General features: G+C 37.1%; 2 protein-coding genes across 3 annotated transcripts in view; one reads left to right on the top strand and one right to left on the bottom strand.

The window, feature by feature from the left end:
- The window catches only part of rasgrp2 (RAS guanyl releasing protein 2 (calcium and DAG-regulated)), a 494,831-nt gene that overhangs the window by 330,786 nt on the left and 145,829 nt on the right, over positions 1–18,216 (bottom strand). Inside the window, exon 1 of one of the 2 annotated variants that reach the window (XM_049466490.1) lies at positions 1,862–1,879. The exons of the other annotated variant lie outside the window; for it this stretch is intronic. The gene's annotated coding sequence lies outside the window, so the exon portion shown is untranslated. Of the gene's footprint in view, positions 1–1,861; positions 1,880–18,216 lie in introns of those variants that run through there. 2 annotated transcript variants of the gene reach the window in all.
- Positions 1–18,216, top strand: part of zgc:100829 (uncharacterized protein LOC445149 homolog) — a 50,888-nt gene that overhangs the window by 3,896 nt on the left and 28,776 nt on the right. Inside the window, exons 3-4 of the mRNA XM_007234573.4 lie at positions 16,219–16,366; positions 17,347–17,464. Of these exons, the coding sequence (XP_007234635.3) occupies positions 16,219–16,366; positions 17,347–17,464 (266 nt within the window). The remainder of the gene's footprint in view (positions 1–16,218; positions 16,367–17,346; positions 17,465–18,216) is intronic.

Raw genomic sequence — 18,216 nt, 5'->3', positions numbered from 1 at the left:
TATGAACTTTAAAAGATTTGAAGATACTTGTAGGGTAAAGTTTATAGTCATTACTACCTACATCTGCTGAAAAACTCTACAGTGTCTTTTTTAAGACTGTTGCAAGCATTAGGATGTTTTGTGTTTGCTTGGTTGGTGCAATTTGCAAGTAATTTATAAGTGTGTACAATTTAGTCAAATGTTTTAGAACCATTTTTTTGGTAGTTTGACACACAACATCTATAGCTAATCAGATATAAAACACAGTAAAAGTCCAAATGCACATCTATGCTATGAAAATTACAGCTTACAAATGCTTTCTGGAACAGATAATAGTCTTTCAGTTCTTGTAAAGGGGATTTTTCTCCCCATTCGTCTTTGCGGTACGCCTCCAGTACTGTGAGAGATTCTATGGTTGTCCTACTGTACCTTGTTTAAGGTAGTGTGTAGAGTTCTAGGTCAAGGGACGGTCATTGCTTCAATTTGTGTCTCTTCAGCTTCAGCCTTTAAACAGATGGTCTGACATTTATGTTTAGCGTTTGCTGGTATTTTGTGGAAAATCTTTGTGCCTCTCAGACATGTAACATTTTCAGTGCCACTGGCAGCCACGCATCTCCAAGCTCTAAGTTGGCAGAGTGTTCTTTGCATGAACTTTACATTTTGATTTTTGTGATGGAACTGCAGTAAAAGTTTACTTTTAATTATTTTTTTCCCCATAAAGATAATGTTTGTTAAAGCAATGCTGCCCTGTTGTCCTACATTTTCAGTGCACATTCTTGACGGTCATATGGAAATTTGTTATTTGACTCACCAGCATAAAAGCAGTTCTCTGTGGGGTTTCTGGGGTTTCTTGGTCTTCAAGATCTCATCTTAACCCTTACCATTACCCTGAACGACATTTCTAAAGAATATTTTGCACTGTTGAAATTGCAAACTATCATATATAAATGCTTGGATTGGTCTACTTACAGTATATCTTTCCCATGTCTTATAGACATTGATTATTTTCATTTTCAGATATTTAGAGAGCAGCTTAGATAAGCCTATTTTGATAAGTATTTCAAAGGGGATGCCTGGGAATGATCCCACCTGTAGAAGTTGTGTGTTATCAGGTGTTATTTTGTAAATTTAAGCTCATGGCAAGGTGATATTTCTACAAATCACATAGCTAACCCTTTTATACAACAGGCTGTCTAGAAGAGTTAAAGAGCATAGAGAGAGTGTTCAAAAGTGTAGGTAGCAAACAAAAGGTGTGTTTTCTTTTGTTTGCTACCTACACTTTTGAACATTCTCTCTATGCTTGGGCTGGTCAACCATAAAGTCAGCGCTTGGGTTCGTCATGGAACTTCAGGTAAGATGAGTGAACCCCACTCGGTTCCCTTTCACTCATATTAGCCTCATACATCTTGGGTAAATGTGTAACATTCAAAACCTTCCACCATGTTGAATACATCCAGGCCTCACTCCTGCACCAGGCCTCGATCCCATACCAGAGGCCTTCCTTTAAAGACTCCACTTTAGGATCTCAAGAAGAGAGAAACCCCCCCAGTGGCTGCAGTGGATTTTTGCACTATAAGGCACACTTTAAACCTACAGTGCACCTAATAATTCGGTGTGCCCTATGTATGAATTCTACCAGTCAGGTTGTAAGGAGCAGTAAATCCACTCCACTGAAGTTCAGCATTATACAGACGTCTCAGTGAAGTTTCTCCAGCACTGAGGCTGGAGCAGTATTAGCATTAGCTGCTAATTGCAGCACTAGCTCTTTCACCATTCAGAGGTGAGTATATTGGACTGCAGTCTGCGTGTTTACTGTGTAAAACACGCTACGTGGAACAAAATCCTGGTCTTACTGTAAATAAACTGAAGCTGCTTTACTCACCCAAATAAACAGTTTTCAGGAGAGAAATCTGTGTAGATTGACATCCAGTGATTGACTTCGAAAGAACATTTTTATTTATTTTTTTGTTAGAATTACAGTTTTGTTACTTACCGGACCACCCAGAGTTCCTCAGTGTAGTGCTGTTGGGTGGCATTTACTAGTGCTAATCGCTGCTAACTGTGGCTAGCACTGCTGCTAACCGTGTTGTTGAAAATATTGTAAATCTAAGCTTACTGTACATAAACGGATGCGCTTTACTCACCCAAATAAACAGTTTTCGGGAGAAAAATCTATGTAGATTGGCTTGTTTGAAAATGCTGTTTTTTTTTGTTTTTTTTTTAGAATTACAGTTTTGTTACCTACCGGAACACCCAGAGTTCCTAAGTGTAGCGCTGTTGGGTGGCATTTACTAGCGCTAAACATTGCTAACTGCTAACCATGTTCTGAGCTTACTGTACATAAAATCAAACGCTTTACTTACCCAATTAAACCCATGACTTTTGGCATGTGAGTGAAGTACAAAGATTGAAATGTGATTATGCTTTGCTGATAGTTCCTAATTACAAATGATGACATACCTCAAGTATGGTCTAAGACAATGTCAAAAATACAATAAGCCAATGGTTTATAGTTTTTATTTTGTTATGTTTTTAAAAAGTTATCACATTTTATGTTTATATTTATTAGGGTGATGATATTACAGTGTTAATTGATAGCAGTATCTGACAGTAGCTATAAGAGTTAAAATAAACTGCATAATGCGCTCAGTGTTCAAGGGGTTAACTACTGTAGCTCATCACTGCCTCATCAAAATGTTAGAACTCAACCAACCACAGCTCTTTCCTGCCAGGCTTGCTCAAGTCTATAGCTGCTTAGCGGTTTCCTGCATCACATTGACTTGCAAAGTGAAAGTTTTAGTTAAAGTCTGTTGTGCGTATGTGCCAAACACACCTTCACCCTCTTGTAAAAACACACACTCATACTGTCAGAGTGAAAATGAACGCACATGAGCTAGACGGTTAGTGAGCAGGTCTGCTCTTGCTTCTTCTGAACACTGCCAGGGCTTAATGTAATGAGTCAGTCAGCTGACTGTGGTTTACCTGTAGGAGGCACATCCTGTCTCATGAAGACGAGTGTTGATCAAAACAGCACAGCGATAAAGCCACAGACAGACTGAGTGGTTAAATAATGTTTCAGCTGAGAAATGTGTTTATAATGCTAGACAAGAGAGTGCCGGGATATTCAAGTGCACCAAAAAGCTGCTTTAAAATGCATGAGCATGTTGCTGGACCATTATCACAACACTGTGCCTTTTAGCTCTCAAATGATTAGTAAAGGTTAAACTAATTGTTTTTCATTAATTTGACTATTTATTGCATTTATAAGACTACTACATCTTTTAGCAAAAATTGGCATTTGATGAAAGAGCGGTTGACTTAGATACTTAAACGTTGAATTGTTCAATTGTTTTAAGATACATACTGTATGGGTTTTCTACAATAGTTTAAAATTACAGGCAATAGGGTCCTAAAATAATATCACAATAGTTTATGGTATTTTTGCACAAACGATACTCTTATTTTCAAGAATACAGTACTGCAACAAAATAACAATTAAATTTTATTATTGCACATGATATGGCACTCCCCTAACTGAGATATTTAAAAAAAATATTTAAAAAGAATTTTATCTGATTTGTAACAGAAGTCAATGATCCAGAAATCCATGATACAAATAATGCACTCCAAATGTCTCCATATATCCAGGATTAAAGTGGTGGTAGGGGGGTAATTTACTAAGTTAAGCTACTAAGCTAAGCTAAGTAAACAAAACTGTAATTCTTAAATAAAAAAAAACATTTCAAACAAGTCAATTGAGCACTGGATGTTAATCTACACAGATTTCTCTCCTGAAAACTGTTTATTTGGGTGAGTAAATCACTTCCGTTTACTTACAGTAAGCTTAGATTTCCAGATTTCTGCTAAGGCTGGGTGCAGCAGCATTAGAGTCTAAATTAGTGGGTTAATGCTGCACAACAGCGTTACACTGAGGAATCCTGAGTGTATGGGTAAGCCTTATAGTGTGGAAAAAATTGGTATTACTCATACACATACAAAACAGTAGTTATTAGTGCAGATATAACAGTTTAACAGAGTCAGTATTTGTGTCATTGTCTATTTGTCTATTTTGTGCATAACAGTAATTATGTAGACTACCAAAATATAATAATGTAACAAAGGAAATATAACCACAGAACTAAAGTGAATAAAATGCAGTATATATGTATATAATCTGCCAACATACACAAATATATACTTTCCAGTGTTACACAGAATTGAATGTAAATGCTACAGTGTGGCACATCTTTAGTTTAAACACTATGTTTTCTTGGTATAATGGAGTATTCTGAAACGTTTAGTAAAAAACTGACCTCTTTCTAAACCTCACTGCAAACTTTGCCCCAGATATGAGACCTCCATGTGGGGGACAGCTGCCCAAATCAGGGAGGGCTAAGCATGCTGAGGAGATAGAAGAGGAATGTGTCTGAGAGCGAGTTAAAGAGAAACACAGGCCGCAGAGAAACGAGGGCTTTGGGTCAGTATGTACACAGTAAATGCAGTACACTGGGTGATTAGGCTAAAGCACACATGTACACATCTTAAACTGGTTTGACATTCAACAAAGTCGGAATCCAGCCCGTCAGCATTTTTATAAGTTGTGAGAGGCTTTGTGGAAAAAACTAGCAGTTATGGGGTCAGACGACTCATAGACCGCAGACCGTCTCCTGAGCACAGCTAAGCACCGGAACAGATTCCAGCAGGAGAGCTCTGATAGCTATAGGTCACTCGTAGCTCGACTGTGTGTGTTACTCTGACTTTGACGTGTGTGTGTCAGTGCAGGAAGAAGCCTTTTCTTGGCTGGGTTTGTAACAAAGCAGTTATTATGAAGTGCTTTTCGGGGCCTGCAGGCGAACAGAGCGGCCTTTATCTGTCTGAGACATCCGCAGCTGTTCCTCAGCCGGTCAGCAGTTTCCCTGATCCAAACTGATACAATAACTTCAAATAAAACCGACACATTCTGTGCTGCATCGTTTGCCCACTCTTATAATTCACATTAATATCAGAATCATTTTTGAAACAATAAATGATTAAATTATTATAGAAATTTTTTTAATTATATAAAAGAAATTATATTATATAATTTATTAAATAAAAATATATTATTGTGATAAGTATTGTGATAAGTATTCTGTATTGGAAGTAGTCTAATTTATTTATTTATTTTTTATTTTTTTAATGCTTTATGGGTATTTAATTTACTATGCTTGCAGTTTATATGCATACACAAAAAAAAAAAAGTTTACAGATTTTTTGTTTCTAATAAATGATATTGAATCTATAACTGTTATATTCCAGTTACTGTTTTTTTTCCACACTGTAAGGTACACTTAAAATCCTTTAATTTTCTCAAAAATCATCAGTGCGCCTTATAATCTGGTGCACCTTATGTATTCATTTTATCGGTCAAGATGTAAGGAGCAGTAAAGCCCCTCCACTGAAAAGAATTTCAGTTTAGTTCTCCAGTAATATTAGCATTAGCTGCTAACTGCCCTAAGCACTAGCTTTTTGGCTATTCAGAGGTGAGTGTTATCAGCCTGTACCCTGCTGCTAACCCCGGCTAGCACTGCTAAAGCAGCATTAGCATTAGCCGCTAACTGGGCTGAGTGCTAGCTTTTTGGCCGTTCAGAGGTGAGTACTATCAGACTGTAGCCTTTGCGTTTACCATGTTAAAACAAGCTATGTGGGACAACTCGCTAACTGCTAGCGGTTAGCCACTAATGCTAATACTCTAGCTTCAGTGGAAGTCTGAAATCTCTAAGCTTACTGTAAATAAACGAAAACGCTTTACTCACCGAAATAAACAGTTTTCAGGAGAGGAATCTGTGTATATTAACATCCAGCACTCGTTTGACTTGTCTGTCTCATCTGAAATGTTTTTTTTAAGAATTGCAATTTTGTTTACTTAGCTTAGCTTTGCTGAATTAGAAGGAAAACTTTGCGCCTTATAATCCAGTGCACCTTATGGTGTGAAAAATAGGGTAGTGTGTTATTCTTGAATCTAACACTAAAGTACACATGGTGATATATGTCACATACCCTTTAAAACCTGTATAAAGTTTTTTTACAGAACTTTATTCTCTACATTGACAATACAATACATTAACAATATTATATATACTATATCACTACAAAGTATCCCATATGCCTTAAATGGGACATACTATTCTTTTTTTTACTGTTTACACAAGATAGATTCGTTCTATGGGCTACAAAAAAAAAAAAAAAACATGTTCATGAAGTTCTTTGCACAAACTCACTCTCACATAAAGAGATCTCATTTTTGCCAGTTTCAGTATGAGCCATTTAAAGGTCACTTTTATGCAAATTATTTGTTGCTGGCCATGACGTGTTTCTAACGAAGTAGAAATACAAAAGCATGCAAAAAGTGAGTTTTGCATAATATGTGACCATTAAAACCCTAAAGCTAAAACTGCTGTTTCTCTCTAAAGCATTTTCAGTTTTGCAACTTACCGCTTGCTGGTCTGAGGGAATAATTGGCCTAGTTTTGTCAAGACAGGAAGTATTTCCCAGACAATGTTCCATTCCCTGAAACAATCAACTGCCAGCAAAGCAGGAAGTGTAAGGGAAGTGCATGCGCTCAAAACAAACTGAGCTGAAAGAGGGAGATCACAGATTTGAATGCAGACGACAGTTAATCCTGACATATTTTGGTTTCACTTAAATGTGCAAAAAAAAGCAGCGTGTTTTTGTGCAGAAATCTAATGCAGTAAGATTTAGACAGACTGGCTATGAGAAATCAGATTACCCTTTAAAATTTAAAATTTCTTTATCTAAAAACATCTTGTCTATCTCCCAAGAGCATTGTATTGTTAAGATTTTAAGATTTAACAGAGCTGGGCAATTTGACAATATTCTTATATCTTATCATGATATTTTTTTATTGTATAAACAATAAGCTTTGATAAGCATATCAAGGAAAAATAAATTCCTGTTAAATAGGATGATGTGCAACAACAATTTAAGAACAATTGCTGTTTTATGCATGAGAGAGTAATTGACCGTTTTTTTTTTTATCTGCCACTGCTGATGCAGTTTGTCTGTGTGTCAAAATACTGTGTATCATGTGAATCTTTAAGTATAGTGATGTAATACTGCATGATGTACTTTTTATATCCATATCAGAATTATATCAACGTATTTACTGGAATTAGGAAATATATTGTGATATGTAAATTTTGGCCATATCGCCCAGTGATCAAAGTTCAAAATGATACTATCATAATGCCAGTAGTATCAGTTTTTTAGGGGAATTCACATTGAACGAGCTGTTCACTACTAAGAATGAAACTTTTAGCAAGAAGCCAAAAATCCCTGCAACTGACTGACTGGCAGGCCCAGTAGAAACACTGTCAAACAGGACAGGTCTTTAAAATGAAAGTCCTGCAGTTTTAATTACAGTTTGTATTACAACCTACAATTCAATACAATTTATTTTCTTGTGTACTTTTTCTTTAGTTCTCTTTGTGTTTGGTAATGTTAACATAAGAAGAACATTTTGGTATGTTTGTGTATGTTACAGATTATGATTAAGATTTTCATCTCAAGTATGACCACACACAAGCTAACAGTCAGCTATGAGATGGGTTTACTATGAGCTTACTAGTTGTGTCAGAGGTTGACAGTCACATTTTGTATATAATATTCACAACATTGTTAGTTACAGTCAGACCATCAAATCAAATCAAATCAAATTTATTTGTATAGCGCTTTTTACAACAGGTGTTGGCACAAAGCAGCTTTACAGAAACATGATTACAGGACAAAGAATCAGGCAAAACATTAAACATAGAAAATACAGAATACAGAACCCCCAGTGAGCGCGGAGGCAAGGAAAAACTCCCTCAGAGCTGCAGGAGGAGGAAGAAACCTTGGGAGGACCAAGACTCACATTTGAGGGGGGACCATCCTACCACTGGTCAAACGGCTTTTAAATTAAAATTTAAAAAGTCTTTTATACATCCATATAGCTTTTATGTACTCAGGAGTGTAATAGCGCCACTAATGGCTTGGATGTAATCAGTAGTGGAGAATAAGATGGATGATGAGCAGCTGATCTGTGGTGGTGGTGGAGAAGAGCTGACTTCAGAAACTTCCATCAGTCTGGCCGGACAGGAGACGCGAGAGCCTGAGGGTCCAACATCGGTATCGGGTCAGACAGGTGGGCAGTCAGTAACTCGGAGGAAGGCAGAGAGATGGAATTAGTTTTGACTGGATTTATGTAAAACAGAGAATATAAAACATTATCAGAGTGTGGCAAATGACTCCGGCAGATCTAAATAAAACAGCCTAACTAAAGGCAGAGAGCCAGAAGGTAACATAGACATGGAGGCTCCCTGAAACACTGGCATCCACCCACTCCACCGTCCACAAACCTGAGTGACCGTGTGCAGTGGGAGAACAACAGCACCAGCATCTCAGTTTACCACAATTCCCTCTGTCCATGAACCCCTGAATCTGCATTAATTACCAAAAGCTAAACTAAACAAGTAAGTTTTCAGTCTAGACTTAAAGATTGAGACTGAGTCCCGAACATATTCGGGGAGATTATTCCAGAGTTGAGGTGCTTTATAAGAGAAAGCTCTTCCTCCTGCAGAGCTCCTCAGAATTTTAGGGACTACTAAGAAACCAGCACCCTGAGATCTAAGTAATCGTGGTGGTTCATAATAGCAGATGAGGTCTCGTAAATACTCAGGAGCAAGCCCGTGTAGGGCTTTATACGTTAACGGGAGAATTTTATAGTCTATGCGGAATTTGACTGGCAGCCAGTGCAGTGCTGACAGGACTGGACTAATATGGTCAAATTTTCTAGTTTTAGTAAGGACCCTGGCTGCAGCATTTTGAACTAGCTGAAGTTTATTTAAGTGACTGCAGTAACATCCAGACAGTAACACATTACAATAATCTAGCCTTGAGGTAATAAAGGCATGGACTAATTTTTCTGCGTCATGCAGTGATAGGGCATTTCTTAGCTTGGCAATATTACGGAGGTGTAGAAAAGCTGTTCTAGTAACATTAGATATGTGTTTATCGAATGCTAGATCTGAATCTATAATAACTCCAGGGTTTTTAGCTGCTGAACCAGGTGTGACTGAGAAGTCGGCCAGATTTAGCATTAAGTCTGATAATTTATTTCTAGCAGCTTTGGGGCCTCACTATTTAATAGGAGGAAGTTGTGCGACATCCACAATTTCACATCTTTTACACAATCCTCAATTTTCTTTAATCTCACTCTGTCGTCAGGTTTGGAAGAAGATATGAAGAGCTGCGTGTCATCCGCATAACAATGAAAATCTACGTCATGTTTTCTAATAACTTTGCCCAGTGGGAGCATATATAATGTAAATAATAATGGTCCTAATATAGAGCCTTGTGGAATTCCATATCTTACCTTGGTATAACTGGAAGACATATCATTTATCCTCACAAAGCGATCGGTTAAGTATGATTTAAACCATGATAATGCAGTTCCAGTTACACCAACCATGTTTTCTAGTCTTTCTAAAAGGATAGTATGATCTATTGTATCAAAGGCTGCGCTCAGATCGAGAAGTACGAGTAGGGAAGCACAGCCTTGGTCGGCAGCTGTAAGTAGATCGTTTGTTATTTTAACTAAAGCTGTCTCAGTGCTATGATGAGGCCTAAATCCAGATTGAAATTTCTCATAGATTTGGTTTCTTTGCAGGTAAGAGCAAAGTTGTTGGGCCACAGCTTTTTCTAAAATCTTAGAAATAAACGGTAAGTTTGAAATAGGTCTATAGTTAGACAGTACAGTAGGATCAAGATTTGGTTTCTTGATCAGAGGTTTTATTACAGCTGTTTTAAAGGCTTTGGGTACATGGCCTAGGGTGAGTGATGAGTTTACTATCATTAACAGAGGTTTAATTATATCTGGTAGTACCTGCTTTAATAATTTTGTGGGAACTGCATCAAGTGTGCAGGTTGTGCTGTTTGAAGAGGAGATAATTTTCTCTAGTTCTAGCTGTGGAAGTGGGTTAAAGACTTCCAACCTAACTTCGGTGACAGGGTTTTGTTCTAAATCAGCCACACCAGATGACAGAGAGGATGTGCTGTTTATCTGTTTAATTTTATCCCGAATGTTTTCAGTTTTACTATCGAAGAAGTCCATAAAATCATTGCTGGTGTGAATGGCTGGAATCTGAGGTTCAGTACCTGCCTGGCTTTTAGTTAATTTGGAAATAACACTAAAGAGAACTCTAGGATTATTTTTATTTATCTCGATCTGTGAGGCCAGATATGCTGAGCGGGCTTTATTAAGTTCCATGTCAGCACTATTTTGGCTGTAGCAGAGTTCTCCTAGGCCTGTTCACACCTTTATTCCATTTACATTACATTTATTTCAGTAATTCAGTTTAAAGTAAAGATGTATTACACACAGAGTGATCTATTTTAAATGTTTTTGCTTTTCTTTTATTGTTAATTATGGCTTACATCCAATGAAAACCCAAAAGTCAGTGTCTCATATAATTTTAATAATATATAAGACCAATTGGTCTTAACACCATCTCCTGCATCCCTGAATTTGACATACTACATTAACTGTGCAATCAAATGAATAGGGTAAACATGCGGTGCAGAACATTGGTATTTAAATTGGGTTAAAAACTGACACAAATTAATCCATAATTCCTGCTATTTACTGATTTATAAGTATTTTTCTCTCAGCAACATACATAGTCGCTGTGAAGTGTGGAGAATAGTTTGGCAATTTATTGATTAGCGCTGAATCAGTTTTGAGATATCACCGCTATCATAATTTACCACAGCTGAAAGGTGCTGGAAAAACTTGAAAATGGGCCTTGAAAGTGCTTGAAAACGGCTTTGAATTTTACCTTGTATTTTTTTTATTCAGTTTTTTTGTCATATCGCCAAGAATACCATTATTGTAAAAATACCATTAAACATTGTGATAATATTTTAGGGCTATATCACCCAGTCCAATATCATAATTTCATTTTGTTATTTAAGCCCAGTCAACTAATGCCGGCCTTACACCTAACGATTTTCAAGCGATTTCTCTGTCACAGACAAATTTCCAGAGTCGGGATAAAATCACGGGTCTGGCTGGAGTCGAGCTGCAGTTGAGTCACAGTTGCGTCATCTGGATCGTACAGTTTAAGGTGGTTATGACTGAAAGTTTTAGTCAGTCGGGTTTGTGCCCTCATGCTTCGATAAAATCAATCGCGTTTAATATTATTGCAAGTCTTGAGACTCGCAATAGGAGTCTCAATCAATAGCAATAGGACTTCTCAATCAATAGGAGAAGAGCTACGGGAAGAGGCAAGAATATATTTCACATGACTTTTCATGTACAAACAATTTAAAAAAGAACACATTTTGCAGTTAATATGCCTTATATCATAGGTCGGCAATAGGCGGCCCGCGGGCCAGATGCGGCCCGCAAGCAAGAAACATCTGGCCCGTGAGGTTGAACTATAATGAAAAAAAAAATCAGACTGTCCGTCTCAAAAATGCTCTTTATTTAGAAACTTAATTTTCCAAAACAGAAATATTTATTAAAGATTTTTTGATAGAGCCACGGGCTGTTAGATAACTGCTAGCTTCTTTATTCTGTTATTTTTTTTTTTTTTTCGTTTTTTTTTTTTTTTATTTAACAAACAGGTATATCATTAATAGCGCCCCCAATGGTCAGTCCACAGATTTCACCCACATCAGCCCACTTGAATGTCTGCTTGTCATTTTAAGAGCGCCCTCCCGCCTTATAAGCTTATAAGCTTATAAATCAGAGCTGAACACAAAATGTATTCTATTAAAAAATATCAAGAACTAACAGTGTGGCAGCAAAATAAACTGTTTAGGACAAATGTGAGTCTCTGATAAATCACAGTATTGACTAATTTAATTATTTGTAACTTAATATGTAATATGTTATGTATGTAAACTCCACCAGAAGAATGATGGAAAATAATCTTAGATAGAATCTAGTTGCAGTCTTGCAGTTAGTGACCCACAGTCTTTGCAAAATCTTAGTCTGTGACGAGTTTTTAAATGTGTGAGTCAGACTTCAGTCTGTTAAAAGTCATTTCAGAATCTTTTTAAAGTTGTGTACTGTATGGACAGCTTAAGGCACTAAGCAGCAGGTAATTATTAGCACACTGTTGTAGCTCGGCAAATTGTTGAATTTGTTTACTGAGAGCTGAAATATTATTTTTTTAATTCAGTGTTTTGTCATATCGGCAAGAATATCATTATTGTAAAAATACCATTAAACATTGTGATATTTAAGTCTATATCATAATTTCATTTTGTTATTTAAGCCCCAGTCAACTAAGGCACTAAGGAGCAGGTGATTATTAGCACACTGTTGTAGCTCTGCAAGTTGTTGAATTTGTTTACTGAGAGCTTAAAGTTGAAGGATTTTTTTTTTTCGTTCTATTTTGCACTTAATATCTTATTAAAAGTTTTGCTGAGCTCAGGCAACTTCTGAAAAGACCTCCCTCCAATCTCATTAACTAAACTATTAACAGCAGTGTGGGTGTCCAAGTAAGGGAATTTCCAAAAATCAGCTTATCGTGACTGCTTCGCTGTTTGATTGCTAGCCTATTTGTTTTGACAGGGCTGTCGTTTCTTGATCATCCAGGGCATGTCAGCCTGCCTGCTGAGCTGGAATGCTGTCTCCTCACCACAAGGCGTGCAAGAAGAACCAGTTCATTATGGCAATCCTCGCTTGTTTGCTGCCAAACCTCTTCCTTTATTTACTCGTCACGTTTCCCGAAACTGAACGTGCATTACTGTCAGACCAGAGACTAGACAAGGAGTATTTTTACACCCTGTGTTTTTCTTCACCGTATACAGTAACACTGTTTTCTCCATTTCTCTCGGTTTTGTGCTGAAACTGTATCATTATCACAAATAAACACTTTAACTAGCCATTACAGTCTTTCTGCCTGCTCTCACACCTACTTTGTTTGGTGCAGACCCATCAAACTTGTTCTAGGCTGCAGTTCAGAACATTTTGACAGGTGGGAACACTCCAGAGCAGTGTATGAGCACAAATCGTGGGCCTGCTTTCTGTTTTCTGACTGAACTGTGGCCTAGTTTCCTGTTAGTGGGAACTGGTACGATCCCACTTTATATCTGGGGGTTGCGGTATCAATAATGTGTGGCATTTTTTTTAATGAAACCAGAAAAAAATAAGTAAAACCATGAGGAAAAATGGGAAATGATCTTTATTTATACCAGACATTAAAGAAAAAAAATTGGAGAGACATTTGGAGAATTAAAGTAAATCGCACCAAAGAAACAAGTTTGTTTTGAGTTACAAAATAGCTATACTGTAAAGATTAAAAAGATGAGAAAACTCTAATTCAAGGCAACTTTCTGAACTACATTTGAGTTAAGGCTAAAGAAAACCACCCCCAATTGTGCCAAAGAGAAAACATAAAATCCTTTGTGACATAAAAGTCACAACTTTAAAATTTACTGTTTTTTGATGGCCTAATTTGAGTTCTATGAAATGTGTATTGAAAATTTAGGTGACCATCCAAAAAAAAAGTTGTCTCAATGATATTTTACATGAATTAAAATCATGTAGTCGGTGCAACACTTTTTTAATTTAAGTTAACTGCAAACTGATTACTATTACATATGTTTTACTTTCAGCTGGACCCAGTCAGCAAATAATCACAACCAGCAACACAAAATGTAGCAACTTGTTTTCCTCTTATAGCCTTTAACACTGAGGCCAGGCAGTTTACTATTATATAAGGAATCTAGAAATCCTAAGAGACGGCAGGATGTGGAGAAAGTTAAATGGGTGAAAACCCCTGCAAATTTGCTTAGTAGACCACATTAAAGTAAAGACCCAATGAGCATGTGCAAAGTAGTGCAAAGTAGTTGGCTTGGCCTCAACTACAATTAGTACATTTTGCCGACACACTTCATAATATTAGTTGAGGAAGTGATTTTTCTATAGTTTATGGTGCACTTTTTTTATTTAACTGCATAAACAACAAAAATATAAATCACACTAAGGAGAACAGCTTTACATTTATTTAGTTATTTGTTTTTTTTGTTTAGTTTTTTTACAGCGTAGCTAGAACATATACCAAACAAAAGCTTACGACACCACTAAACAAAATACATAAAGTGGTGCTGCTGAACTCTAGCCTAAGTAAACTAATCAGAATAAAGGCCCACACGGTGTGAAACATACAGGTGCACCTTTCTTACCTGCCTGAAACCCCAGGTGGAACAAACCAATCTCTTACAAAGCAGTTAAACTTAAAAACTACAGGTAAAATACCTCATTAAAACAAACAAACAAACTAACAAACAAACAAACAACATGCAGTGGGAAAATACCCACACAGCCAGCACATGGTGTCACAACAATCTTCTCTTCAGCAGCCATCTTGGACTCTGCATTTAAAAGGTTAGCTCCTCCCCCTGCTTCTCCAGCCAGGCCTCCCATTGGTCTGTAGGGAGACTCAGCAACACTTCCTGTGGCGGGATAGCCAGGAAGAGAGAGATCTTTTTTTTTTTTTTTTTATAAAATAAAAAACAATGTACATGTAGCAGAACATTTGTGCAATTATTTAATTAAATAAATATATTTATTTATATATAACAGCAATATGTACAGCTTAGCTTGTTTGAATAGATGCCCCAGTTAAATCTAAACTAACAAACATTACTCTGACCATGTTTTATGTAATTTCAATAGTTTGAATCGCAAAGCTCAAAGCTATTTGTAAGGAAGGTAAGGGTTACCTGGAGCAACAAATAATTACACATTTAGACAGAAATGAGCAATGTTTATTGAGCTATACATACAGAAGTAGCTACACAAAGCCAGACTTCTCAGCATGGAGTTGTGAGGGTTCCTAAAGATTCCTAGAGGTTCTGTGCAATAATCCATTCCATGCATCTTAAATATTTCTGCAGATTTTGCTGAGGGATGGAGTATTTATTTATTTATTTATTTTTATGTAATTTTATTTCAAATGTTTCCCATTTTCTTCCCAATTTAGCACAGCCATTTACCCAACCCACTCACTAGAACTCCTCCTATCACTAGTAATGCCCCAACACACCAGGAGGGTGAAGACTAACACATGCTTCCTCCGATACATGTGAAGTCAGCCACCGATTCTTTTCGAGCTGCTGCTGATGCAGCACTGCAGAGTAGCATCACAGCGTGCTCGGAGGACAGCGCAGCAGCTTGGTTCCGGTACATCAGCTCACAGACGCCCTGTGCTGTGGACATCACCCTAGGAGTGATGTGGGGAGAGAGCGCCATCTACCCACCCGGAGGGAGCAGGGCCAATTATGATGGCAAAGCTGCATGAGTGGGGGATCAAAACTGCGACCTCCCGCTTATAGTGGTGCTCTGGAGTGCATTGTCAGGAAAGGTAGAGCCACAGGTTGCAAGATGTAACATTATAAATGCAATATTGAACTGTTAAAGTGACTATAATGGAAACCAAAGGTGATTTGACATTGCAAATAAATTGTACTCCACACTATGACACCAGGCCTTCTGGATCTGTGACAGCAAACCGTTCATCTTGGTGCCGATAAAAGTGCCATCTCTACCAAGACAGAAGCAGGGCTTGTCACTGAAGATGATTTAGGAATATTTGAGTTGCATGGAATAGACTATCGCAGAACACCATTAGGAACCTCTACAACTCTATGCGGTCAAGACATCAGCATTACACACCACTTCTGAATGTGTAACTCAGTTATTGCCCATATCAGTATAAATTTGAATTAATTACTGTTCCTGGGAATCTTTAATATTGGAATCTGACACCTCTTTACAGGTGCAACTATTTTTTGATGGATCGACATTTTAGCAGTAATAAACTGTATTGGAAGGATGTGTGGGTTTTATACTCTACTACTGCACTTGGGGTGTCATTTTATGGAATGTGGTTGCAAGGAAAAGCTCACAACACTGTTTTCATGCAATGTTTTTTTTTATGTATTCTGTGTATTTAGGCCAATCACATTTTTTAAAAGCCTGTTATGGTTATGTTATAATTAATAAACCAGTGTTTAGTGCATCAATTGTTTCTGCATCTGCTTGTTTCACACATTAAGTCCACTCAAGGCTTTTCCACCACAGCTTCTTCTTCTTCCAAGCTGATGCTGTAAAATAGCCCAATATAATTCTGAAAACAAAATGAAAGATGTTAAAGTAACTGTGCTTTTATATCTGTCCCTCTCTAGCTCACAGTAAGAGTGTGAATTGGCTGCTGGGCCGTGATGGAGATGTGCAGGTCATTGTCATCGGCGAGATGGACGAATTCAAGGCTTCAAAAATTCTCTACTCAGGGTTTGGCGAGAGAAAAGCTGCTAGTCTCTTAAAGAATTCATGGTATGGACATCTTTTTTTTTTAACTTTAACAATTCCAAGGCAACTAGTACAGCCAGAGAGAAGAAAGAGAAAAACATGTTTTTTTTCATTGCTATTTTCAAATTATTTTAGTTATTTTACTTTTCATGCACTGCAGGACTTATTTTTAGGCCGAAATTAAAAATTATTGGAAATGTTTAGCTAGTTGTAGTGATACAGTTAATAATTTGGAAGCTAGTTGCCTTTCGTTTCAATTATACAGGTTTGGGAAAAAAATACTGGTTAAAGAGACCTGTTAAAAACAAAGAGTTTCTTTGATTTTACCAAATTTAAAGCCATCAAACCAAGCTGAACTGCTTGAATTTTTGCACCAGGAGTGACATAAAGTTATCTAAAAGCAGTGTGTAAGACTGGTGGAGGAGAATATGCCAAGATGCATGCAAACTGTTATTGAAAACCAGGGTTATTTCACCAAATATTGACTTTTGAACTCTTACAACTTTATAATATTAACTTCATTTTTTTTTGCATTATTTGAGGTCTGAAAGCTCTGCATTTTTTTAGTTATTTCAGCCATTTTCTCATTTTAAACGCTCAAAATGGCAATATTTTTATTTGGAATTTGGGAGAAATGTTGTCCGTAGTTTATAGAATAAAACAACAATATTCATTTCACTCAAACATGCACCCATAAATAACAAAATCAGAGAAACTGATTCAGGTCTCTTAATTTTTTTTCCAGAGCAGTATATGTCATATACAACCTCATGTCATATGCATTATATTGCTATTCATCACCATGTACACACATCGCTAAACTGTTGTGAATATTTGGTAACATTATTCAGTGGTGTCGCACAGGGTTCTGTTTTGGTTCATAATGAAACCAATGTTAATAATGACAATAATGCAGTTATGAGAGTAAAGAATTGAATTGTGGGCTTACATATACATGACATAACAGGTTAATATGTGTATCTCTGTTCTGATATGTTATCCAGCAACCAGGTATCCAGTTTGAAGAGCAATCTTGTAAACAGGGCATCCACAGAACCAGTGCGATCTGGGAGAGAGAATCTTCCACCCAAAACACTGTCAGTAGTACAGCTTAATTTAAAGGTAGGTGAATTATACTAGAGGTGCACTGCATGCATAAGCATCAAGGAATGTCCATACTGTCTTATCTTGATTGTCCTGATGTGGGGCACAACTGTGCATGATACCAGATCACTTTTGGTCTTCATTACAGTCACTCTTACAGCCAAACATTAATTCTGAATTTTTTAGATTATAAAGTGCACCGGATTATAAAGCGCTCTATCACTAAAGGTCTATTTACTTACATAAAATGCACCAGATTATAAGGCGTATTATATGACACTAGTGAGGAACAGCGGTGTTGTCATGTTTTCCTTTTAATCCAGCAGGTCTTGCCACTGAGTGGCGAAACCTGTAAAGCTAAGCTGTAATTCTTAAAATAAAAAACACAAGTCAAGACAAGAGTGCTGAACCTTAATCTACACAGATTTCATTTCTGAAAACTGTTTATTTGGGTGAGAAAAGATCTACTGTTTATTTACAGTAAGCTTAGTTTTCCAGATTTCACCTATAGCTGGGTGCAGCAACCATTTTATCCTTAGCAGCTAACTGCTAGCGCCCAACAGCGATACACTGAGGAACTCTGAATGTTCTGGTAAGCCAATGTTCCGGGTGATATTAGCTAGCGGTTTGTCCCATGTAGCTAGTTTTAACACTGTAAAAACGCAGGCTACAGTCTAATATACTTACCTTTAAATGGCAAAAGAGCTAGGACTTAACGCAGTTAGCGGCAAATGCTAATACTAATGCCAATACTGCATGAGCAGTGCAAG

This window comes from Astyanax mexicanus, chromosome 17 (assembly GCF_023375975.1).
Source record: "Astyanax mexicanus isolate ESR-SI-001 chromosome 17, AstMex3_surface, whole genome shotgun sequence".
NCBI classification, from domain to species: domain Eukaryota; kingdom Metazoa; phylum Chordata; class Actinopteri; order Characiformes; family Acestrorhamphidae; genus Astyanax; species Astyanax mexicanus.
The sequence above is the reverse complement of the archived record's forward strand: the minus strand, read 5'-3'. Positions and strand labels throughout refer to the sequence as shown.